Genomic DNA, 24,200 nt, shown 5'->3' on the forward strand with positions numbered 1-24,200 from the left:
AATAAAGCAAGTTTTACTTCTTCCTTTCCAATTTTGATGTCTTTTAATTCTTTGTCCTGCCTGATTGCTCTAGCTAGAACTTCTAGCACAATGTTGAATAACAGTGGTGACACTGGGCATCCTTGTCTTATTCCTGATCTTAGGGGTATGATTTCAGTCTCTCTCCATTGAGTGTGATGCTGGTTATCATTTTTCCATATATTCCCTTTATCATATTGAGGTAGTTACCTTTGATTCCTATCTTTTGGAGTGTTTTTATCAGAAAAGGATATTGAATTTTGTCGAATGCTTTTTCAGCATCAATTGAGATGATCATGTGATACTTACCTTTCAATCTGTCAATGTGCTATATTACATTAATTGATTTTCTTGTGTTGAACCATCCTTGAATTCCTGGTATAAACCCCACTTGGTCATGGTGTTTAATTCTTTTAATGTGTTATTAGATTCTATTTGCTAATATTTTATTGAGAACTTTTGCATTTATGATCATCAGGGAGATTGGTCTGTAGTTTTCCTTTCTTATAGCATCTTTACCCAGTTTTGGTATTAAAATGATATTAGCTTCATAAAATGAGTTAGGTGTAGTTCCTTTTTCCTCAATTTTTTGGAAAAGTTTGAGCAGGATTAGTGTTAGTTCTTTTTGGAAAAGCCCATCTGGCCCTGGGCTTTTCATTGTAGGAAGACTTCTGATGACTGATTGAATCTTTTTACTTGTGATTGGTTTGCTGAAATCTTCTATTTCTTCCTGAGTTTGTGCAGCTTGTTTGTCTGTTTCCAGGAATTTGTCCATTTCATTTAGGTTGTCTAGTTTGTTGGCCTATCGTTGTTCATAGGATCCTCTTATGACTTCTTTTATTTCTTCAGTGTCTGTGGTAATACATCCTTCTTATTTCTGATTTTGTTTATTTGCATCCTCTCTATTTTGCTTTGCCAATCTTCCTAGTAGCCCATCAATTTTATTGATTTTCTCAAACAACCAACTTTCCATTTTATTGATTCTTTCTATTGTTCTTTTGTTCTCCCACTCACTTATCTCCGCTTTAATCTTTGCTATTTCTCTTCTTCTATTTGCTTTGGGGTTAGTTTGCTGTTCTTTCTCAAGTTCCTCCAGGTGAGCAGTTAAGTCATCAATATTTGCTCTTTCTTGTTTTTTAATATAGGCATTTAGAGCAATAAATTTCCTCTTAGCACAGCTTTTGCTGCATCCCATAAGTGCTGATAAGTTGAATTCTCATTTTCATTCATCTCCAGATAGCTACTGATTTCTCTAGCAATTTCTTCTTTGACCCACTGGTTGTTTAAGAGTATGTTACTTAATCTCCACATATTTGTGAATGTTCTCGTTCTTTGGTGGTTATTGAGATCCAACTTCATCCCATTGTGATAAGATAAAACGCTTTGAATAATTTCAATGTTTTAAAATTTATAAAGACCTGCTTTGCGCCCCAGCATATGATCTATCCTAGAGAATGCTTCATGAGCACTAGAGAAAAATGAATATCCTTGTGTTTTGGGGAATTACTCTTCTCAGCCCTTTATTCTTCTCTTCTCCTTCTGGAACACCAATGATTCTTATATTCATGTGCTTTGTCTATCATTTCCCTGAGATCCTATTCAAAATCTTCCATCCTTAATAACATAGCTTTCACAATGTGACTGTGTATACCTTATGTTTGATGCTCCTTTTATCTACCTTGTCAACAGATGAGTATAACATATGGAACAAAAATAAATAATAGGGTGAACAAATGTTAAAATAAATTTAGATTGAAATGCCAGTAATCAATGAAAGGGAAGGGTAAGGTATGTATAATTTATTTTTCTGTTTTTTGTTTTATTTCTTTTTCTGTTGTCTTTTTATTCCTTTTTCTGAATTGACACAAATGTTCTAAGAAATTATCATGATGATAAATATGCAACTATGTAATGATATTGTGAATTACTGATTATACATGTAGAACGGAATATGTTAAAAAATATAAAAAAATAAACCGCCCATCTTTTTTGCCATTTGCTGTCTTGAATGTTTGAAATCAGTTTTCCCTTCTCATTTCATTATTGCTTATTCTTTCTTCTGTCTCTTCAAATCTGCTGTTGTGTGCCTCTGGTATATTTTTTATTTGGTCAACAGAGTCTTTAATCTCTGTTAATATCATCTGCTGTATTTCTGTTTATTCTTTCAAATTTCTCTTCATGCTCATCTACCGTCTTCTTGATCTCCTTTATGTCATTAGCCATCCCACTTATTTTATTAAGTAGAGTTATATGAACATCTTTGATTAGTTGTTTGAATGTCTGTGTCTCCTCTGGTATTTTAATTTGGTTGTTAGGCTGGGCTGTATTTGCATTGTGATATGCTTAGTAAGCTTTTGTTGTTTTTGTCACATGTAAATATCTTGATTGATTTACTTTGGGAGTTGGTTTATTCTAGTAGTTTAAAGCCTTGTGTTTGTGGGGTGGATGTGTAGCAGGGTGCAGGGTATGGGATGGGGCACAACAGTGCAGTGATGCATTGCAGCACAGGTATAGGCACACACTGGGGATGTTACACAGATGCTTGTGAACGTGGGCAGACAGCAGCCAGGGAAGATGTAGCTGTGTGGGTAGACAGGTCTGGGGAAGGTAACCCTAGCGTGTACTGGTCTAGGGCACAGGGCCCTTTATGCACATGCACAGAGCTATGGCAGTGGGTCGGTGTTATACCTGCATAGGCTGAGTATGGATGTGACCCGGCTGTTTAGGTCAGTGCTTTCTCAGAGCTGGGAAGTGTGATTGAGGGCCATGTGAATGTGCGGGTCTAGGAATGCAATAAACTCATGTTCCCAGAGCTGAAGGACATGATTGGGGGCCAATTACACACATGGGTCTAGGAGTGCTGTAAACTGATGTGCAGAACTCAGGGTGGGTGGGGTGAGGCTGTGCAATACTATGGGTCAGGGGCTGGTGTAGCCTGAGTATGGAGGTATGCTCCCACAGCCTTTATGTACTGGTGTTCTAGTTTGCTAGGTGCCAGAATGCAACACAGCAGAGATGGATTAGCTTTTAATAAAAGGGGATTTATTTCGTTAAAAATGTATAGTTCTTCAGAGGAAGGGCAGCTAACTTTCAACTGAGGTTCTTTCTTATGAGGAAAGGCACAAGGTTATCTCTGCTGGCCTTCTCTCCAGGCCTCTGGGTTCCAATGACTTTCCCTGGTGTGATTCCTTTCTGCATCTCCAAAACCCTGGGCTGAGCTGCAAGTTCTGAAATGAAGTATGCTGAGCTGCATGGGCTGTGCTACGTTGAGCTCTCTCATTTAAGTACCTGCCAATTAAATCAAACATCATTCACTGCATCAGGCATACCTCCTAGCCGACTGCAGATGTAATCAGCAACAGATGAGGTTCACACACTGTTGGCTCATGCCCACAGCAATAGGACTAGGCACCTTCAACTAGCCAAGCTGACACTGAATCTACCTACCACAACTGGCGACAGCCTGCAAGAAGCAGGGAGGGGGAGGTAGTATTCAGAAGGGGTGCAGGAGAGGTAGGATAAGCTGCACTTGAGGTAGGAGGGTGGGGCAGGTACATGCACTGGGGATTGGTGGGGCAGGAGTGCTTGGAGTGAGGGGAGTGGGGGCAGGTGACAGGGTTCAGATGCATGGGGTGTGGGGTGAGTCATGGGTCATGGGGCTGCTTCCAGAACAAGGACGCGAGCTAAGTCCCTGCACAACACACTGTGGAGGTGCCCACAGTTCTGGGATGCCTGGGGCCACATCCACAGGCAGCCCTGGATGCAAAAGTTGAGGAAGTGAGAAGCAGAAAACTGGGGCCTAACATGGAAGCGCAGAGCCCACAGGAGTGCAAAGACAGGGAGAAGGGGACTAGAAGGTATGCTAAGCCACATACCTTGAATATGCTACCTCATCAGAACCGAGAAATTAAACTTCAACCTTTATGGAAAGGTCTGAATCAACAATGGGTGGAAAAATCAGATTTGGGAGTTGATGAATGCAGTGTGTGCACAGCACAGCAAACATTGGGTTCTGGTTTTGGGGGTGAAATGTGCCTCTCCCATGTCGGGCTCAGTTACTAAGGTCATGTTCAGAGGACTCAGCCAGGAGTCAGCCCCAGTGAAGTGGACTACTCAGTATAGTCAATGTTGAATGCACCTAGAAGGAAGGAGCAGGATGAAGAATCTTTGCTCGGCACAGACTCCTATGTCTTATATTTTCTTCCAAGAATTTTATGACACTGGCTCTTATATTTAGGTCTTTGATCCATTTTGAGTTAATCTTTGTATAGCGTGTGAGATAGGGGTCCTCTTTCATTCTTCTACAAATGGATATTATTTATGTTTTTTTATTGTGCAATAAAGCATACACAGAAAAGCAATAAATTTCAAAATACATTTTAACACAGTCATAGAACAGATTTCAGAGTTTGATATGGGTTACCCTTCCACCATCAGGTTTTTCCTTCCAGCTTCTTCAAGCCACTGGAGACTAAAAGAAATAGCAATATAATGATTCTGCAGTCATACTCATTTGTTAATTCCTATCTTTGCTGTTGCAACTCCTCTTTCTCCTTTGATACTTCTCCCTATCTTTAGGGATATTAAGCCTATGCTCATTCTAAGTTTTCCTTGTTGTAAAGAGGATAGGGGGATGGAATTAGTTGATGCTCTTGGGGAGGCTGGCCTGTGTTTAAGGACTTATCTGGCCTAGGAACCATATGGAGGTTACAAGTTTCTGGAAAGTAAACTTAGGGCATGAAACTTTAGTTGTAGAATCTCAGATAGAGCCCTAGGTGTTCTTTAGGGTTAACAGGAATGATGGTGGTAGGGATTTGGCAAACCATGGCAATTAGCACTATCTAACTGAAGCTTGCATAACTACAATAGCCTCCAGAATAGCCTCTCAACTCTATTTGAACTCTCTTAGCCACTGATACCTTCTTTTGTTACATTTCTTTTCTCCTTTTGGTCAGGACACAGCACCATTTATCTGTTCTATCCCAGTTGAGTGGACACAGGAGCCTTGTCAAAAATCAAATGATCATAGACCTGAGGGTCTATTTCTGTGTTCTTAATTAAATTCTTATGATCAAAATGTCTGTCTTGATGCCAGTACCATACTGTTTTGACCATTGTGGCTTTATAATATGCTTTAAAGTCAGGAAGTGTCAGTCCTCCCACGTCATTCCTCTTTTTCAGATGCTTTGAGCAATTCAAGGTCTCTTGCCCTCCCAAGTAATTTGATAATTAGCTCTCCCATTTGTGCAAAGTAGGCTGTTGGAATTTTTATTGGTATTTGTGCAAGACTGAATCTCTTATGTACCCTAGAAAAGCCATGTCCTTTAATCTTCATTCAATATTACTGGGTGGGAGCTTTTTGATTGTTCCCATGGAGATGTAACCCACTCAGTCTTGGATGGTAACTTTTGATTAGATGGTTTCCATGGAGATGTGTCTCTACCCATTCAAGATGGAGTTGCTTACTGGAATCCTATAAGAGGGAACCATTTTGGAAAAAACTTGACAGCCCACTCAGGCAGAGACTTTTTGAGATAGAGAAGGAAAAACACCCCTGCAGGAGCTTCATAAAAACAAGAAGCCTGGAGAAAAAGCTAGCAGACTTCACCATGTGCCTTTCCAGTTGAGAGAGGAACTCTGAATAACATGGGTCTTCATTCTATATTGAATATAATGAGTCTATATTCATTAGAGAGATTGGTCTGTAGTTGTTTTTTTGTTTTTTTTTTTTTGTAGTTGTTTTTTTTAACTTTTTTTATTGTATAGTGTAACATATATACAAAGTAAAGAAATAAAAAAGCAATAGTTTTTAAAGGACTCTTCAAAAAGTGATTATAGCTTTTTCTCCGCCGGCCCGCCGCGCGGCGCCCACGCCCCGCAGCAGCCGAGCCGCCCGCCCTCCTTCTCCCCTCTCTTTCTCCGCCGGCCCGCCGCGCGGCGCCCACGCCCCGCAGCAGCCGAGCCGCCCGCCCTCCTTCTCCCCTCTCTTTCTCCACCGGCCCGCCGCGCGGCGCCCACGCCCCGCAGCAGCCGAGCCGCCCGCCCTCCTTCTCCCCCCTCCTCCCCCTCCTGCTCCGGCTGCTCTCCAACCACCACGGTGCCCTCTTCCCCCGCCTTCACCGTGCTCCTCCGCCACCAGCCTCGACAGCCTTGCCGCCCTCACCTTTCCTCCTCCAGAACAGCTACTGGGGGAGTGGAGATAATACAGAGCAGCTCCCGGAGCCATGAGGGAGATCAAAGGGACAGCGTACCCCATCCTGGAACGGCTGACTATCTGGGAGAACCAGCTCCGGTGAGATCACCAAGGGGCACGGGCTTTCCTGGGTGGGATGGCAAGCGACCGGAGTCCCTCCCTTCCACCTTCCCAGGCCAGCTGGTAGAATTGGACAGGCGGTCCCCTTAGGCCGCGGAGGCTGGTGCCCCCACCACACGAGGCCCCCCGGAACAACTGAGATAGTTGGGTCGGAAATCCCCAGACTGCGGAGAACAGTGACCGGGGGATCCCTTCCAAACACGTGACTCCCCCGTCGGCTGGGAACAGTGCACTCTCCCCGGCTGCGACAGCTGGCGCCCTCCCGCCACGCTTGGTGCCCCGGGCCGACTAGCTAATTTGGCCAGACGCTCTCCTGTGCTGCGACGGCCGGCTACCCTCCCCGCATTCGGAACCTCAGGCCGGCTGGCATTCTTCCAAGACGCTTCGGCTGCCGAACCTTCCCTACGGCGAGAATTTTCCAGAGTTAAAGGACCCACAGCAACTTTCACTGGTGGAACCCACAGACAAACGTGTGCCACGAGCGCCACCTACTGGGCAGGATAAGAAAAACAGAACCCAGAGATTGCACAGAAAAATCTTTCAACCTGTGGGGTCGAACACCCGGGGAAATCTGACTAAATGCCCAGACGCCAGCAGAAGATAACGGATCACGCTCAGAAAATTGAACATATGGCCCAGTCAAACGAAGAAACCAATAGTTCAAATGAGATACAGGAGCTGAAACAACTAATGCTGAATATACGAACAGAAATGGAAAACCTCTTCAAAAACGAAATCGATAAATTGAGGGAGGACATGAAGAAGACATGGGCTGAACATAAAGAAGAAATAGAAAAACTGAAAAAACAAATCACAGAACTTATGGAAGTGAAAGATAAAGTAGAAAAGATGGAAAAAACAATGGATACCTACAATGACAGATTTAAAGAAACAGAAGATAGAATTAGTGATTTGGAGGATGAAACATCTGAATTCCAAAAAGAAACAGAAACTATCCGGAAAAGAATGGAAAAATTTGAACAAGGTATCAGGGAACTCAAGGACAATGTGAACCGTACAAATATATGTGTAGTGGGTATCCCAGAAGGAGAAGAGAAGAGAAAAGGAGGAGAAAAACTAATGGAAGAAATTTTCACTGAAAATTTCCCAACTCTTATGAAAGACCTAAAATTACAGATCCAAGAAGTGCAGCGCACCCCAAAGAGATTAGACACAAATAGGCGTTCCCCAAGACACTTACTAGTTAGAATGTCAGAGGTCAAAGAGAAAGAGAGGATCTTGAAGGCAGCGAGAGAAAAACAATCCGTCACATACAAGGGAAACCCAATAAGACTATGTGTAGATTTCTCAGCAGAAACCATGGAAGCTAGAAGACAGTGGGATGATATATTTAAGTTACTAAAAGAGAAAAACTGCCAGCCAAGACTCCTATATCCAGCAAAATTGTCCTTCAAAAATGAGGGAGAAATTAAAACATTCTCAGACAAAAAGTCACTAAGAGAATTTGTGACCAAGAGACCAGCTCTGCAAGAAATACTAAAGGAAGCACTAGAGTCAGATACAAAAAGACAGAAGAGAGAGACATGGAGAAAAGTGTAGAAAGAAGGAAAGTCAGATATGATATATATAATACAAAAGGCAAAATGGTAGAGGAAAATATTATCCAAACAGTAATAACTCTAAATGTCAATGGACTGAATTCCCCAATTAAAAGACATAGACTGGCAGAATGGATTAAAAAACAGGATCCTTCTATATGCTGTCTACAGGAAACACATCTTAGACCCAAAGATAAATATAGGTTGAAAGTGAAAGGTTGGGAAAAGATATTTCATGCAAACAACAACCAGAAAAGAGCAGGAGTGGCTATACTAATATCCAACAAATTAGACTTCAAATGTAAAACAGTTAAAAGAGACAAAGAAGGACACTATATACTATTAAAAGGAACAATTAAGCAAGAAGACATAACAATCATAAATATTTACGCACCGAACCAGAATGCCCCAAAATACGTGAGGAATACACTGCAAACACTGAAAAGGGAAATAGACACATATACCATAATAGTTGGAGACTTCAATTCACCACTCTCATCAATGGACAGAACATCTACACAGAGGATCAATAAAGAAATAGAGAACCTGAATATTACTATAAATGAACTTGACTTAACAGACATTTATAGGACATTACATCCCACAACAGCAGGATACACCTTTTTTTCAAGTGCTCATGGATCATTCTCAAAGATAGACCATATGCTGGGTCACAAAGCAAGTCTTAACAAATTTAAAAAGATTGAAATCATACACAACACTTTCTCGGATCATAAAGGAATGAAGTTGGAAATCAATAATAGGTGGAGTGCCAGAAAATTCATAAATACATGGAGGCTCAACAACACACTCTTAAACAACAAGTGGGTCAAAGAAGAAGTTGCAAGAGAAATTAGTAAATACCTAGAGGCAAATGAAAATGAAGACACAACATATCAAAACTTATGGGACGCAGCAAAGGCAGTGCTAAGAGGGAAATTTATTGCCCTAAATGCCTTTATCAGAAAAGAAGAAAAGGCAAAAATGCAGGAATTAACTGTCCACTTGGAAGAACTGGAGAAAGAACAGCAAACTAATCCCAAAGCAAGCAAAAGGAAAGAAATAACAAAGATTAGAGCAGAAATAAATGAAATTGAAAACATGAAAACAATAGAGAAAAATCAATAAGACCAGAAGTTGGTTCTATGAGAAAATCAACAAGATTGAAGGGCCCTTAGCAAGATTGACAAAAAGAAGAAGAGAGAGGATGCAAATAAATAAGATTAGAAATGAAAGAGGAGACATAACTACTGACCTCACAGAAATAAAGGAGGTAATAACAGGATACTATGAACAACTTTATGCTAATAAATACAACAACTTAGAAGAAATGGACAGGTTCCTGGAAAGACATGAACAACCAACTTTGACTCAAGAAGAAATAGACGACCTCAACAAACCAATCACAAGTAAAGAGACTGAATTAGTTATTCAAAAGCTCCCTAAAAAGAAAAGTCCAGGACCAGACGGCTTCACATGTGAATTCTATCAAACATTCCAGAAAGAATTAGTACCTACTCTCCTCAAACTCTTCAACATAATCGAAGTGGAGGGAAAACTACCTAATTCATTCTATGAAGCCAACATCACCCTCATACCAAAACCAGGCAAAGATATTACAAAAAAAGAAAACTACAGACCAATCTCTCTAATGAATACAGATGCAAAAATCCTCAATAAAATTCTAGCAAATCGTATCCAACAACACATTAAAAGAATTATACATCATGACCAAGTAGGATTCATCCCAGGTATGCAAGGATGGTTCAACATAAGAAAATCAATTAATGTAATACACCATATCAACAAATCAAAGCAGAAAAATCACATGATCATCTCAATTGATGCAGAGAAGGCATTTGACAAGATTCAACATCCTTTCCTGCTGAAAACACTTCAAAAGATAGGAATACAAGGGAACTTCCTTAAAATGATAGAGGGAATATATGAAAAACCCACAGCTAATATCATCCTCAATGGGGAAAAATTGAAAACTTTCCCCCTAAGATCAGGAACAAGACAAGGATGTCCACTATCACCACTATTATTCAACATTGTGTTGGAAGTTCTAGCCAGAGCAATTAGACAAGAAAAAGAAATACAAGGCATCAAAATTGGAAAGGAAGAAGTAAAACTATCACTGTTTGCAGACGATATGATACTATATGTAGAAAACCCAGAAAAATCCACAACAAAATTACTAGAGCTAATAAATGAGTACAGCAAAGTAGCAGGCTACAAGATCAACATTCAAAAATCTGTAGCTTTTCTATACACTAGTAATGAACAAGCTGAGGCGGAAATCAAGAAACGAATCCCATTTACAATCGCAACTAAAAGAATAAAATACCTAGGAATAAATTTAACCAGAGACAAAAAACCTATATAAAGAAAACTACAAAAAACTGTTAAAAGAAATCACAGAAGACCTAAATAGATGGAAGGGCATACCGTGTTCATGGATTGGAAGATTAAATATAGTTAAGATGTCAATCCTACCTAAATTGATTTACAGATTCAATGCAATACCAATCAAAATCCCAACAACTTATTTTTCAGAAATAGAAAAACCAATAAGCAAATTTATCTGGAAGGGCAGGGTGCCCCGAATTGCTAAAAACATCTTGAGGAAAAACAACGAAGCTGGAGGTCTCACGCTGCCGGACTTTAAGGCATATTATGAAGCCACAGTGGTCAAAACAGCATGGTATTGGCATAAAGATAGATATATCGACCAATGGAATCGAATAGAGTGCTCAGATATAGACCCTCTCATCTATGGACATTTGATCTTTGATAAGGCAGTCAAGCCAACTCACCTGGGACAGAACAGTCTCTTCAATAAATGGTGCCTAGAGAACTGGATATCCATATGCAAAAGAATGAAAGAAGACCCATCTCTCACACCCTATACAAAAGTTAACTCAAAATGGATCAAAGATCTAAACATTAGGTCTAAGACCATAAAACAGTTAGAGGAAAATGTTGGGAGATATCTTATGGATCTTACAACTGGAGGTGGTTTTATGGACCTTAAACCTAAAGCAAGAACACTGAAGAAGGAAATAAATAAATGGGAGCTCCTCAAAATTAAACACTTTTGTGCATCAGAGAACTTCATCAAGAAAGTAGAAAGACTTCCGGAGAAGATGGCGGCTTAGTAAGACGCGCGGGTCTTAGTTCCTCCTCCAGAAAAGCAACTAAAGAAACAGAAACAATACAAAACAGCTCCCGGAGTCACGACAGAGACCAAAAAAGACAGCGTACCCCATTCTGGAACGGCTGAACGGGTAGGGAGAATCCACTGCTGTGAGATACCCGAGGGGTGCACGTTTTCCCGGCTGGGGTGGCTGGCGTCTGGGGTCCCCTCCACGCACGTGGCTCCCCGGTCTGACTGGGAACGTTGGATAGTGGGGCCCTCCCGTCACGCTTGGCGTCTCGGGCCAGCTGGGCAATTTGGACCGGCACTCCCCCAAGCCACGGCCAGCGACCCCCGCCTCCACGCGCGGTTTCCCGGGCCGACTGCCCCGCAGACAAACGACCGCCACGAGCGCCACCTACTGGGCAGGAAAAGAAAAACAGAGCCCAGAGATTCCACAGAAAAACCTTTCAACCAGCTGGGTCCCACACCCAGGGAGATCTGATCAAATGCCCAGACACCAGCAGAAAATAATGGATGACGCTCGGAAAATTGAAGATATGGCCCAATCAAAGGAACAAACCAATAGTTCAAATGAGATACAGGAGCTGAGACAACTAATGCTGAATATACGAACAGAAATGGAAAAACTCTTCAAAAACCAAATCAATAAATTGAGGGAGGACATGAAGAAGATATGGGCTGAACAAAAAGAAGAAATAGAAAATCTGAAAAAACAAATCACAGAACTTGTGGGAGTGAAGGACAAAGAAGAAAAAATGGAAAAAACAATGGATAACTACAATGGTAGATCTAAAGAGACAGAAGCTACAATTAGTGAACTGGAGGATGGAACAACTGAATTCCAAAAAGAAACAGAAACTATAGGGAAAAGAATGGAAAAACTTGAGCAGGGGATCAGGGAACTGAATGACAATATGAAGCGCACAAATATACGTGTTGTGGGTGTCCCAGAAGGAGAAGAGAAGGGAAAAGGAGGAGAAAAACTAATGGAAGAAATTATCACTGAAAATTTCCCAACTCTTATGAAAGACCTAAATATACAGATCCAAGAAGTGCAGCGCACCCCAAAGAGAATAGACCCAAATAGGCGTTCTCCAAGACATTTACTAGTTAGAATGTCAGAGGTCAAAGAGAAAGAGAGGATCTTGAAAGCAGCAAGAGAAAAACAATCTGTCACATACAAGGGAAACCCAATAAGACTATGTGTAGATTTCTCAGCAGAAACCATGGAAGCTAGAAGACAGTGGGATGATATATTTAAATTACTAAAAGAGAAAAACTGCCAACCAAGACTCCTATATCCAGCAAAATTGTCCTTCAAAAATGAAGGAGAAATTAAAACATTTATAGACAAAAAGTCACTGAGAGAATTTGTGACCAAGAGACCAGCTCTGCAAGAAATACTAAAGGGAGCACTAGAGTCAGATACGAAAAGACAGAAGAGAGAGGTATGGAGTAAAGTGTAGAAAGAAGGAAAATCAGATATGATATATATAATACAAAAGCCAAATGGTAGAGGAAAATATTATCCAAACAGTAATAACACTAAAAGTTAATGGACTGAATTTCCCAATCAAAAGACATAGAATGGCAGAATGGATTACGACCCAGCAATACCACTGCTAGGTATCTACTCAAAGGACTTAAGGGCAAAGACACAGACAGACATTTGCACACCAGTGTTTATAGCAGCATTATCTACAACTTCAAAGAGATGGAAACAGCCAAAATGCCCATCAACAGACGAGTGGCTAAACAAACTGGCGTATACCTACGATGGAATATTATGCAGCTTTAAGACAGACTAAACTTATGAAGCATGTAATAACATAGATGGACCTAGAGAACATTATGCTGAGTGAGTCTAGCCAAAAACTAAAGGACAAATACTGTATGGTCCCACTGATGTGAACCGACATTCGAGAATCAGCTTGGACTATATCATTGGTAACAGAGACCAGCAGGAGTTAGAAACAGGGTAAGATAATGGGTAATTGGAGCTGAAGGGATACAGACTGTGCAACAGGACTAGATACAAAAACTCAAAAATGGACAGCACAATAATACCTAAGTGTAATGTAACTAGGTTGGAACACTGAATGAAGCTGCACCTGAAATATGGTTTTTTGTTTGTTTGTTTGTGTGTTTGTATCTTTTGTTTTTGTTTTTTTCTTTTTCCTTTTTATATATATATATATTATTAGTATTATTATTTTAATTCTCTTCTCTATATTAACATTCTATATCTTTTTCTGCTGTTTTGCTAGTTCTTTTCCTAAATCGATGCAAATGTACTAAGAAATGATGATCATACATCTATGTGATGATACTAAGAATTACTGAGTGCATGTGTAGAATGGAATGATTTCTAAATGTTGTGTTAATTTCTTTTCTTTTTTTTGATTAATAAAAAAATTAAAAAAAAAAGAAACAATGATCATGCATCTATGTGATGATGTTAAGAATTACTGATTGCATATGTAGAATGGTATGATCTCTAAATGTTGGGTCAATTTCTTTTTTTCCATTAATTAAAAAAAAAAAAAAGAGAACGGGTAATTGGAGCTGAAGGGATACAGACTGTACAACGGGACTGGATATAAAAACTCAGAAATGGACAGCACAATACTACCCAATTGTAATGCAATTATGTTAAAACACTGAATGAAGCTGCATGTGAGGTATAGGTTTTTTGTTTTTTTTTTGTTTGTTTGTTTTTTCTTTCTATTATTCTTTTAATTCTTATTCTGTTGTCTTTTTATTTCTTTTTCTAAATCGATGCAAATGTACTAAGAAATGATGAATATGCAACTATGTGATGTTATTAAGAATTACTGATTGTACATGTAAAAAAAAAAAAAAAAAAAAAGAAAGTAGAAAGACAGCCTACACAATGGGAGACAATATTTGGAAATGACATATCAGATAAAGGTCTAGTATCCAGAATTTATAAAGAGATTATTCAACTCAACAACAAAAAGACAGCCAACCCAATTACAAAATGGGAAAAAGACTTAAACAGACACCTACCAGAAGAAGAAATACGGATGGCCAAGAGGCACATGAAGAGATGCTCAATGTCCCTGGCCATTAGAGAAATGCAAATCAAAACCACAATGAGATATCATCTCACACCCACCAGAATGGCCATTATCAACAAAACAGAAAATGACAAGTGCTGGAGAGGATGCGGAGAAAGAGGCACACTTATCCACTGTTGGTGGGAATGTCAAAGGGTGCAACCACTGTGGAAGGCAGTTTGGCGGTTCCTCAAAAAGCTGAATATAGAATTGCCATACGACCCAGCAATACCATTGCTACTTATCTACTCAAAGGACTTAAGGGCAAAGACACAAACGGACATTTGCACACCAATGTTTATAGCAGCGTTATTTACAATTGCAAAGAGATGGAAACAGCCAAAATCTCCATCAACAGAAGAGTGGCTAAACAAACTGTGGTATATACATACGATGGAATATTATGCAGCTTTAAGACAAGATAAACTTATGAACCATGTAATAACATGGATGGACCTAGAGAATATTATGCTGAGTGAATCCAGCCAAAAACTAAAGGACAAATACTGTATGGTCCCACTGATGTGAACGGACATTCGAGAATAAACTTGAAATATGTCATTGGTAACAGAGTTCAGCAGGAGTTAGAAACAGGGTAAGACAATGGGTAATTGAAGCTGAAGGGATACAGACTGTGCAACAGGACTAGATACAAAAACTCAAAAATGGACAGCACAATAATACCTAATTGTAAAGTAATCATGTTAAAATACTGAATGAAGCTGCATCTGAGCTATAGGGTTTTTTTTGTTTTTGTTTGCTTGTTGGTTTGTTTGTTGTTGTTGTTTTTTACTATTACTACTACTTTTATTTCTTTTCTTTATATTAACATATTATATCTTTTTCTGTTGTGTTGCTAGTTCCTCTAAACCAATGCAAATGTACTAAGAAACAATGATCATGCATCTATGTGATGATGTTAAGAATTACTGAGTGCATATGTAGAATGGTATGATTTCTAAATGTTGTGTTAATTTCTTTTTTTTTTTCTTTCCGTTAATAAAAAAATTAAAAAATTAAAAAAATAAAAATAAAAAAAAAAAAAGTGATTATAGGATAGATCCCAGAGTTTTTCATGGGCTACCATAAACTCCTCTCATATTTTTCCTTCTAGCTGCTTGTAGTTTTCTTTTATAGTATCTTTAGAAGGCTTTGATATTAGGGTGATGTTGGCTTCACAGAATGAGTTAGGCAGTGTTTCCTCTTCTTCAGTTTTTTGGAAGAGCTTCAGCAGGAATGGTGTTAATTCTTCTTGGAATGCTTGGTAAAATTCACCTGTGAAGCCATCTCGTCCAGGGCTTTTCTTTTTTGGAAAAATTCTTAATTTTTATACTCTACAGTTCCATAACTTGTCATGATTGGTTTGGTATCTTTTAAAGATTCGCTTCTGCTTTCTGATCAAGAAAGCTTTCTTAAGCCAGGGCCCTGGTTTATTGCAGACCAAGATACAATACTAGGATATTTCATGCTATGTACATTTAAAAGCTTCTGCTTAACTAGCCTTCACATTCAAGAAACAAATTTGACAAAACTGAAAGACAAAATAAAATTTAGTAGCTTTTTAAAACCAGGCTTGGATTGATGAAAATGAGTTAATATTATACTTTTGTTCCTTAGCCTTCATGTTGTCCTCCCTGTTCAGTAATCTCATTCATCTCTGATAACAGATTTTTACAAACTGTTTCCTTCTTTAGAGCTGCCCAATTGATTGTGCTACTTCCATCTCAAAAACCTTGCTACTGAGGACATAGGTACTACCTAGTCACTTACAATCTTTGAACATTTCTTTGAAGCAAAAGTTTCCTCTCCCATATTCTGTTCTTTCCCAAGCTAACACCCTAATCTGTATTATTCATGTGTGATCCTACAAAATTCACCCCTTTTCCATAATCCTATATTTAGCCACTAATCACTCAGTTGGTATTCAAGCTTAACTTCACAAAGGTTAAGCCACCTACTTCCACATATAGAGGGTGTGTTGTACTGTTGAGTCCTTTATGAGAGGATAAAGGACACATAGAAAAAATCCAGAGAGCTCAGAGATGCCCCAGAGAAACTGAGAGAAGCCACCAATGCCTAAAGCTGGAAGCAAGGAAACCTGGGAGAGAAAAACCAGGAGACATCTCCATGGGCCTTCCCATGTGACAAAGGTATCCCGGATGCCAGTGCCCTGTCTTCAGAGTCCAGGTATCATCCTGTTGATACCTTAATTAGGATATTTTCATGACTTTAAACTGTAAATTTTAAGTTAATAAATCCCCATCGTAAAAGCCAATCCATTTCTGTTATATTGCATTCTGGCAGCTTTAGCAAACTGAAACAACCCCCTACCCCTAATCCCACCCCCATTATTGACCCCTATTTTGGTGTGGTATATTTGTTTCTGTTGAGGAAAGAATATTAATTAATATTACTGTTAACTATAGTCATAGTTTGCAACAGGTACTTTTTCCCCATATACCACTCTATTATTAACTCTTTGTACAGTGTCACACATTTGTAACAGTTCATGAAAGAACTTATCTATATTTGCAGTGTTAATCATAAACAACATCCATATGGTGCAACTTTTATGCCTTGAACTTTCACACAGATTTTCAGGAACACATGTAAATAAGTAGCAGATAGCCTATATCTATAACACACAGTAAGTCCCAAAACCAAAGCATGAACAAAATGCTGAGGAAATACAGTAGTTAGAACTAACTACCCTTATCTAGATTACTAATATTTCTTTAATTAAAGAACTTTCCTATCAATCTGCAACTTACCTTCATCATGACATTCAGTGCATATTTTTGATCTTCCCGCCTTGCTGCAGTTTTTGCTTCGGCAGCTTCTTTCGCTGTCTCTTGTGCTTGTAAAATAGATTTTTCCCTTATTCTTTGCATCATCTGTTTGTCAACTAAACCGTAAAGAATATCACTAAATTAGAATTGGGATGCATTTTACTTACTTAAGAGAAAAATGCTTAACAGGATGAGATTTCTTTTGACCAAAATTTAGATGGCCAAGAAGCTAATAACAAAAGATAAGCAAGTAATTGTAATAATAATAATAATGAAGTATTACAAAATGAACAAGGGGGTACAAAGGGTAGGGAGGGCATGAACATGGGGTGGGGGGGGGCACAAAGGAGAAATAGATGAGGGAGAGTAAAAGAAGGGAGGAAAGAGCAAGGAAGGAAGGAGGACAGGACAGAGGGAGGAACACACATATACTCTCCTCCCTCTTTCTGCCAGCTGTTAAACTAGGACTATTTACTTATAAACCTGATCACAGTAAATCATTACTATGGGGATTCCTAGAAAAGAAATATGGTTTGAGACCACTCCATAAGATCAATCACCTTGACAAGCCTAAAGTGGTAATTTATGCATATGAAGAGCACAAGGCTAGCCCTCAGAAAATTATAAAGTGACATGCCATGTTATACAAAGAACTTTATCATTCATAATCATTTTTATATTTATCAACTCAGTGTTTTACAACCTGTTGTTTGGAATCTATTAGTGCATAAATTATCTTAGGGGAGGGATCATCCTCTAAGGAAATGGATCTGGCCTTTGAGAATATAAAAAAGGAAGGGGAAAGGAGGAAACTCAAGTGGGGGGCAGGGCAGGTAGGGGAAGCATAAGTCAGGCTCTAGAGAGGGATTCTTAACCTTTTTCGTGTAGCACACTCCTTGGCAGTACAGTGAAGCCTTATGTACTCTTCCTCAGAATAATCTTTTTAATGCATAAAACAAAACACAAAGGATTAAAAGAAAACCAGTTATGTTAAAATATACTTCAAAAATACTAAAAGTGATATCTGTGATATGTGTTTTCTTTATTAATGCATTAAGTAATATACAAGTCTAATCAGAAACTATAATTTCAAAGTACTAATGACTGCAAAAGATAAAGGCATCTGTGATATGAAAATATTTGTGATTTCTGTTGATATTACCCTTGTTTGTCACCTACATTCACAATTAAAGGAAATGTTAAATTTCAGTTGGAGGTAATCAAAAAGGATGTAATTTTTATTCATCTAAGATCTTGGCTGGGAATTAGGACTGGAATTAGGTCTGGAAGCCCCTCCCCAATTGTCCCCCTATTTAATAACAGAGAGGTAGAAAGACTAGCTTCAAAAAGAGAAACAAGCAAAAGAATATCAATTTTTCAAATGCAATGTTCCATACCTAAAAGAAGTAAAGAGTTAATCATAAAACAATTTTAAGATAAAAGGACAATATTGTATATTTCTCTCATATGAAATATCTAGTATAGGCATATTCATAGAGACAGGAAGTAGATCAGGGATTACCAGGATGAGGTAGGAAGGGAGAATAAGCTGTGATTACTTAATGGGAACAGAGTTTCTGTTTGGGATGATAAAAAAAGTTTTGGAAGTGGATGGCTGTGAAGGTTGCACAACATTGTGAATGTAATTAGTGCCACTTAATTGTGCACTCAAAAATTGTAACCACTATTGGTTAAAATCGTGCGTTTTTGTGTGTCATATATTTTTTACCATGATAAAAAGGGTTTTTTTTTTCTCTTTTTTTAAAGAAAGAACTTCCAGGAAAAGATGGAACAAATATATTTTGTATAATGAGGCAGACAGGTTTGAAATATAGATTGGCGGTCCATGATATTTTATATGAAAAAAATTGTTTAAATAAGTAATCTCACTGAGTAGTATGTTAACTGAGTTTGATTACTCAGAATCTAAAACCTGGTTTCAATGTTCATTAATTGTTATATGAGTTTAGACTGTTTTGATTAGTCTAAATCAGGTGTTGGCAAGTTATGGCCCACCTGACAAATCTGGCCTCCTGTTTTCCTATAGACCAAAAGCTAAAAATGGCTCTTACATTTTTAAATGTTTAAAAAAAAATCAGAAGAATAATATTCTGTGACAGATAAAAGTTAGATGAAATTCAAATTTTAGGGTTCATAAATAAAGTTTTATTGAAACACAGCCTATGTCATTCATTTAGGTATTGTCTATGGGTATGTTCATGCTACATAACAGAGCTGAGTAGTTGTGACAGGAACAATATGGCCCACACAGCCTAAAATACTGTTTGGGCCTTTATAGCAAATGTTTACCAAACCCTGGTCTAAAGAGCCAAAATTTGGAAAAACTGACCATTAAACCAAGAAAGAAGAGAGCCAAGTAGCTTTTCAATAAAAGGAGAAAGTGTACAACAAAAAGAAAGATCATGATTAGGAAAGAAAATCACCTTCTCATCACTAGATAAGGCAGCCCTAAGATTAAGAAAGGAACGTGACATAGAAAGTGTTTTTGTCAAAAACTCTGTCATGGGGAAAGTTTCAAGATTCCTGATAAGACTCTTTTTTTATATCCTAAAAAGGTAGTGGACAGATATTTCTTGAGGAAACCTTTTGGCTACCCAAAGAGAGATGTACATAAATATCTAAGTTAATGGTTATCCAACCTGACCAGTCATCAGAATCATGTAGGGAGTTGTATCCCTTTTCACCTGTTTATTTTTACATGAACCATTATAAATAGATGGTGGTTCAGATCCCTTTTAACTTCAAAATTAAGTGTATCAACAGGAGTTGAAACAAATTAAAATATTTAGAACATCCTTGATATATTTTACAGCATATTCCCAAAGCTGCACCACAGGTTTACTGAATCAAAAAAGGAGGCAAGGGCAGGATAGAAGCAATCTAATTTAAAACAATAACAACAACAATAAAAATTCCTCAGGTAGTTTGGGACCCACTAAGGAACTAAAGCAACCTGGCTATAGTAACCTACTTTAGTCAGCATTTTCTGAACTGAATATCAGATCTTAGAGAAAAATTCTAACTCAGTCATGGTCATGGAAATTAAAAAATAAAATTCCACTGCAAGGAGCCAAGAAAGTATTAACATAAAGATAGTTGCAATTCCTTCCATTCTCAATAATCCCTGCTCAAACCTTAACTGCAAGAGGCCTAAGAGAAATTCTAGGCAATAAAGTACTAGAAAACATGACAACTAGAACAAGGAGGAAGAAAAGAGGGCTAAAGCCTCAGAGAACAATAACTGACACACAAAGCTGATATTGGCAGCAAAATAGAGTAATGATTAAGAGCACAGAGAATAGCTTTAAAACAAGAGATCTCAAATTTGGTTGTATATCACAATTCCTAGAAAGCTTCTAAAACCTACAGATGCCTGGGCCACACTCCCAGAAACTGATTTGAATGGCAAAGGGTAAAGTTCAGAAATCTGTATTATTTAAAAGTTCCACAGGAGATCTAATGTAGAGAGAGCTGAGAACCACTGCTTTGGAGTCAAAGCTCACTAAAGTTCTAATCCCAGCTCTGCACTTAACAGCTGCCAATTACTCGACCCTACTGTGCCTCAGTGTCTTCACCTGTAATAATACCTAAATGATAAGATTATTATAAGAATTAACAAATGTGTTAATGCCTAACTCAAAATAAATGCTCAATAATGTCTGTAAGAGGAAGGTCTCAGCTTCCTAAGGTATAGGCTCACATCTTCTGCTTAAGAGCTATTATCAATATGCTCTAACTTTTGAATAATTCAATCTTAGGGCTTGTTTATTTCAAGTAAAGCTGAAAGATAATCTCATTTGAATCAGGCTCATGTGTATTATTTTTCCTAAAGAATACAGTTGTTTCAAAATATTTAAAAAAAAAAAATGTGAAATAGAAAAAGCACTAATGGAAAAACATCTTTGAACAAAGACCTTACCACCTGACACAGAAAGGGCCTCCCAAACGGCCGCTTCTTTTTTATACAAGGTGAAGATAATAGCGTCATTCCCAATTTTGGCTTTGCTGCTCGCATCGTCAATGGGGGCATAGAGAAACACTTCAAATAAAAATGGAGGATAATTGACCTATTCAAAAGAGGAAACACGGAAGTTAATTTAATTTACAAATAAAAGATACTGCCATTAAGAAATAAGTAACAGAGAAGCCAAAATTATTTCTTTAAATACCCACTAAATTTATCCCAGATCGTGAAAGATTAGGAAGGTGTATGAGGACTCCTCGGATTTTTTTTTCTTTTGCAGAGGCAGCACTGGGAATCGAACACAGGTCTCTGGCTTGGCAGGCGAGAACTCTACCTGCTGAGCCACCATAACCCGCCCGACTCCTCGGATTTGATGACATCTGGCTACCACCATATAACATTTGTTTTTTTAAAAAACAAAATTAAAAATTTAAGACGCTTAACTCAAGGACGCGCAGGTAACATAAACTCATAACGGCTCTCGCAGACGCTTCGGACCACACCCCCGAGGACGCCGCAGGCATGATTCGCGTCCCTACCTTCAGATAGTTTTCAGTGCAGAACACGTCCGTATCTCTGACGCAGGCGCCTCGGAGGGGCACGGAGAGAAAGACTGCATTCTGCGTCTGCTGCCAGCTGTAATCGCTAACCTGCACAGGCATCCCGAGAGGCTGCCCCGGCGGACGACGAAGCAGGTTGCCACACACTCTCGGTTGCTACGGAAGTTGGGGTCAGCTCGCGCCAGCTCTTCCGGGTTAAGTCGGGCATCCTCGCCTCGCGTGCCTAGCATGGCTTGGGTACCCATGGGTAGCCGCCCTACGGGCACCCTTTACGACTTCCTGGGTTCTTGGGGTGGTACGTTAGGCTACCTCTTGAGGTCTCGTCCCCTTTCCCACAGTCTGAACGGATGTCCAAAGAGTAGGCCCTCATCTTCTTATCTGCTTTAGAAAGAAAAGAGCCTGAAGATGCAGAGACATGCTGGTTTACGGCGCGGGAAAGCGCGACCAGAGTAGATGCTGCGCCCAGGCGCCATTACAGCCCTGGGCCTTCCTACCCCACCCCCACCCCCCTTTTTACGGGGCTGGCACTATTTGGTATTCCTGCTTTGAAAAGTTCTCCATCAGGCACACAGCCTGGCCTGGGAGCTTGCTTGCCATATTGTAGTCCTCCAAATGCTGTTACTAGTAAGGTGCCCAAAAGCACCTAGGTAGGGTTTCCTCCAAGGTTTTAAATCTGGAAAGAAGCGACTCCGGGACTCACATCTGACAAATGACTTGCTGCAGCTGAGGTGTAGGAATAATTGGATTTACGCGCGTTTCGTTGTGCAGTTGCATAAGTAGACTCTTGAATTTTATCGCTGGACGTCAACCTGGAGTTCGTTTAGTCTCATCCTACATACTTATTTAAGGAATCCGAGACCTATACACATTAAATCCATTGTTACGAAACAGATGTGGTAGAGCGTAGTTAAAATCCTGTTCTTTTAACTCCCTTTCCAGTGTTCTTCCTGCTTGCTTTCTGTAGACCCAGTTTATCAATAACTGGAATTTAATGCTGATTCAATAAATTTGCACGATAATTAATCCCCAACAAATGACTTGTCACCTAGGGGTTTGGACTTTAAACTTTTTACTTTTGTAGGTCATTAACACAAATTTCAAAGCTCTCGGGAAATGCCTTAGGAGTGGCAGACTTGGGGAGGTGGGGGAGGCGGGAGCAGTCTTTCCCCCAAACAGACCACATCTACCTTGACCAAATTTGTCAACAGTTCTTCATCTCAAGTTTCCCGTAAATTCTGGAGTTTATCTTAGACTTCTTCCTTTTCCTCCGGCCCCTAGGCAACAAAACCTATGGATTCTGTGGATCGTTTTTACATTGCCTTTTGTGCTTCCCCTTTTGGATCCATTCCTACTTTTACCATTTTGTTTCAAACTCTCATATAACTCAAAAGGCAGGATTTCTGCATCCCTTTCACATAAAGTTTTGAAGTCTAAGTGCTCCCACTACATAAAAACACAAGTGGTATTATGTATGGGAGAGAATAAAAATACTTTGTGCTGTTTGGGGTTTCAGGAGAACATATTACAAATTACTTCGTTAATACAGAGAAATTGTCTTCTCTTAACTACCTTAATCTCACAATTTTTTTATACTCTGAATATGTTATATATTTTTAAACGTTTTGTTACTGAATCTGATACCGTTTTAAAACATCTTTAGCTTTTTTTTTTAATTTTTTTATTAATTAAAAAAATTAACTAACACAACATTTAGAAATCATTCCGTTCTACATATGCAATCAGTAATTCTTAATATCATCACATAGGTGTATGGTCATCATTTCTCAGTACATATGCATCGATTTAGAGAAAGAAATAGCACGACACCAGAAAAAGAAATAAAGTGATAACACAGAGAGAAAACAAAACTAAAAATAAAAACTACAAAAATATATAAGAGAAAAAAAAAACAAAAAAAAAACTATAGCTCAGATGCAGCTTCATTCAGCGTTCCAACATAATTACATTACAATTAGGCAGTATTGTGCTGACCATTTTTTTTTTTTTTTTAGAAATCATACCATTCTACATATGCAATCAGTAATGCTTAACATCATCACATAGATGCATGATCATCGTTTCTTAGTACATTTGCATCAGTTTAGAAGAACTAGCAATATAACCGAAAAAGATATAGAATGTTGATATAGAGAAAAAAAATAAAAGTAATAATAATAAGAACAAAACAAACAAAACAAAACAAAACAAAAACCTATAGCTCGGATGCAGCTTCATTCAGTATTTTAACATGATTACTTTACAATTAGGTATTATTGTGCTGTCCATTTTTGAGTTTTTGTATCTAGTCCTATTGCACAGTCTGTATTCCATCAGCTCCAATTACCCATTATCTTACCCTGTTTCTAACTCCTGCTGAACTCTGTTACCTATGACATATTCCAAGTTTATTCTCGAGTGTCGATTCACATCATTGGGACCATACAGTATTTGTCTTTTAGTTTTTGGCTAGACTCACTCAGCATAATGTTCTCTAGGTCCATCCATGTTATTACATGCTTCATAAGTTTATCCTGCCTTAAAGCTGCATAATATTCCATCGTATGTATATACCACAGTTTGTTTAGCCACTCGTCTGTTGATGGACATTTTGGCTGTTTCCATCTCCTTGCAATTGTAAATAACGCTGCTATAAACATTGGTGTGCAAATGTCCGTTTGTGTCTTTGCCCTTAAGTCCTTTGAGTAGATTCCCAGCAATGGTATTGCTGGGTCG

The 24,200-nt window shown here is 38.7% G+C and overlaps 1 protein-coding gene across 6 annotated transcripts in view; it reads right to left on the reverse strand.

The window, feature by feature from the left end:
* Positions 1 to 22,336, reverse strand: part of DNAAF4 (dynein axonemal assembly factor 4) — a 124,091-nt gene extending 101,755 nt beyond the window's left edge. For 3 of the 6 annotated variants that reach the window (XR_013162412.1, XR_013162413.1, XM_077127982.1), the window contains exons 1-3: positions 21,447 to 22,336; positions 20,863 to 21,010; positions 16,905 to 17,038 (exon numbers count right to left, since the gene is read on the reverse strand). Coding sequence is in view for 2 of the 6 variants with exons in the window: in XM_077127982.1 (XP_076984097.1) it covers positions 16,905 to 17,038; positions 20,863 to 21,010; positions 21,447 to 21,569 (405 nt within the window). In the remaining 4 variants the exon portion in view is untranslated. The remainder of the gene's footprint in view (positions 1 to 16,904; positions 17,039 to 20,862; positions 21,011 to 21,446) is intronic. The other 3 variants (XR_013162411.1, XM_077127981.1, XR_013162414.1) reach the window with 2 other exon arrangements.
* Between the last annotated feature and the right edge of the window lie 1,864 nt (positions 22,337 to 24,200).

Source organism: Tamandua tetradactyla, chromosome 14 (assembly GCF_023851605.1).
Source record: "Tamandua tetradactyla isolate mTamTet1 chromosome 14, mTamTet1.pri, whole genome shotgun sequence".
NCBI lineage: Eukaryota > Metazoa > Chordata > Mammalia > Pilosa > Myrmecophagidae > Tamandua > Tamandua tetradactyla.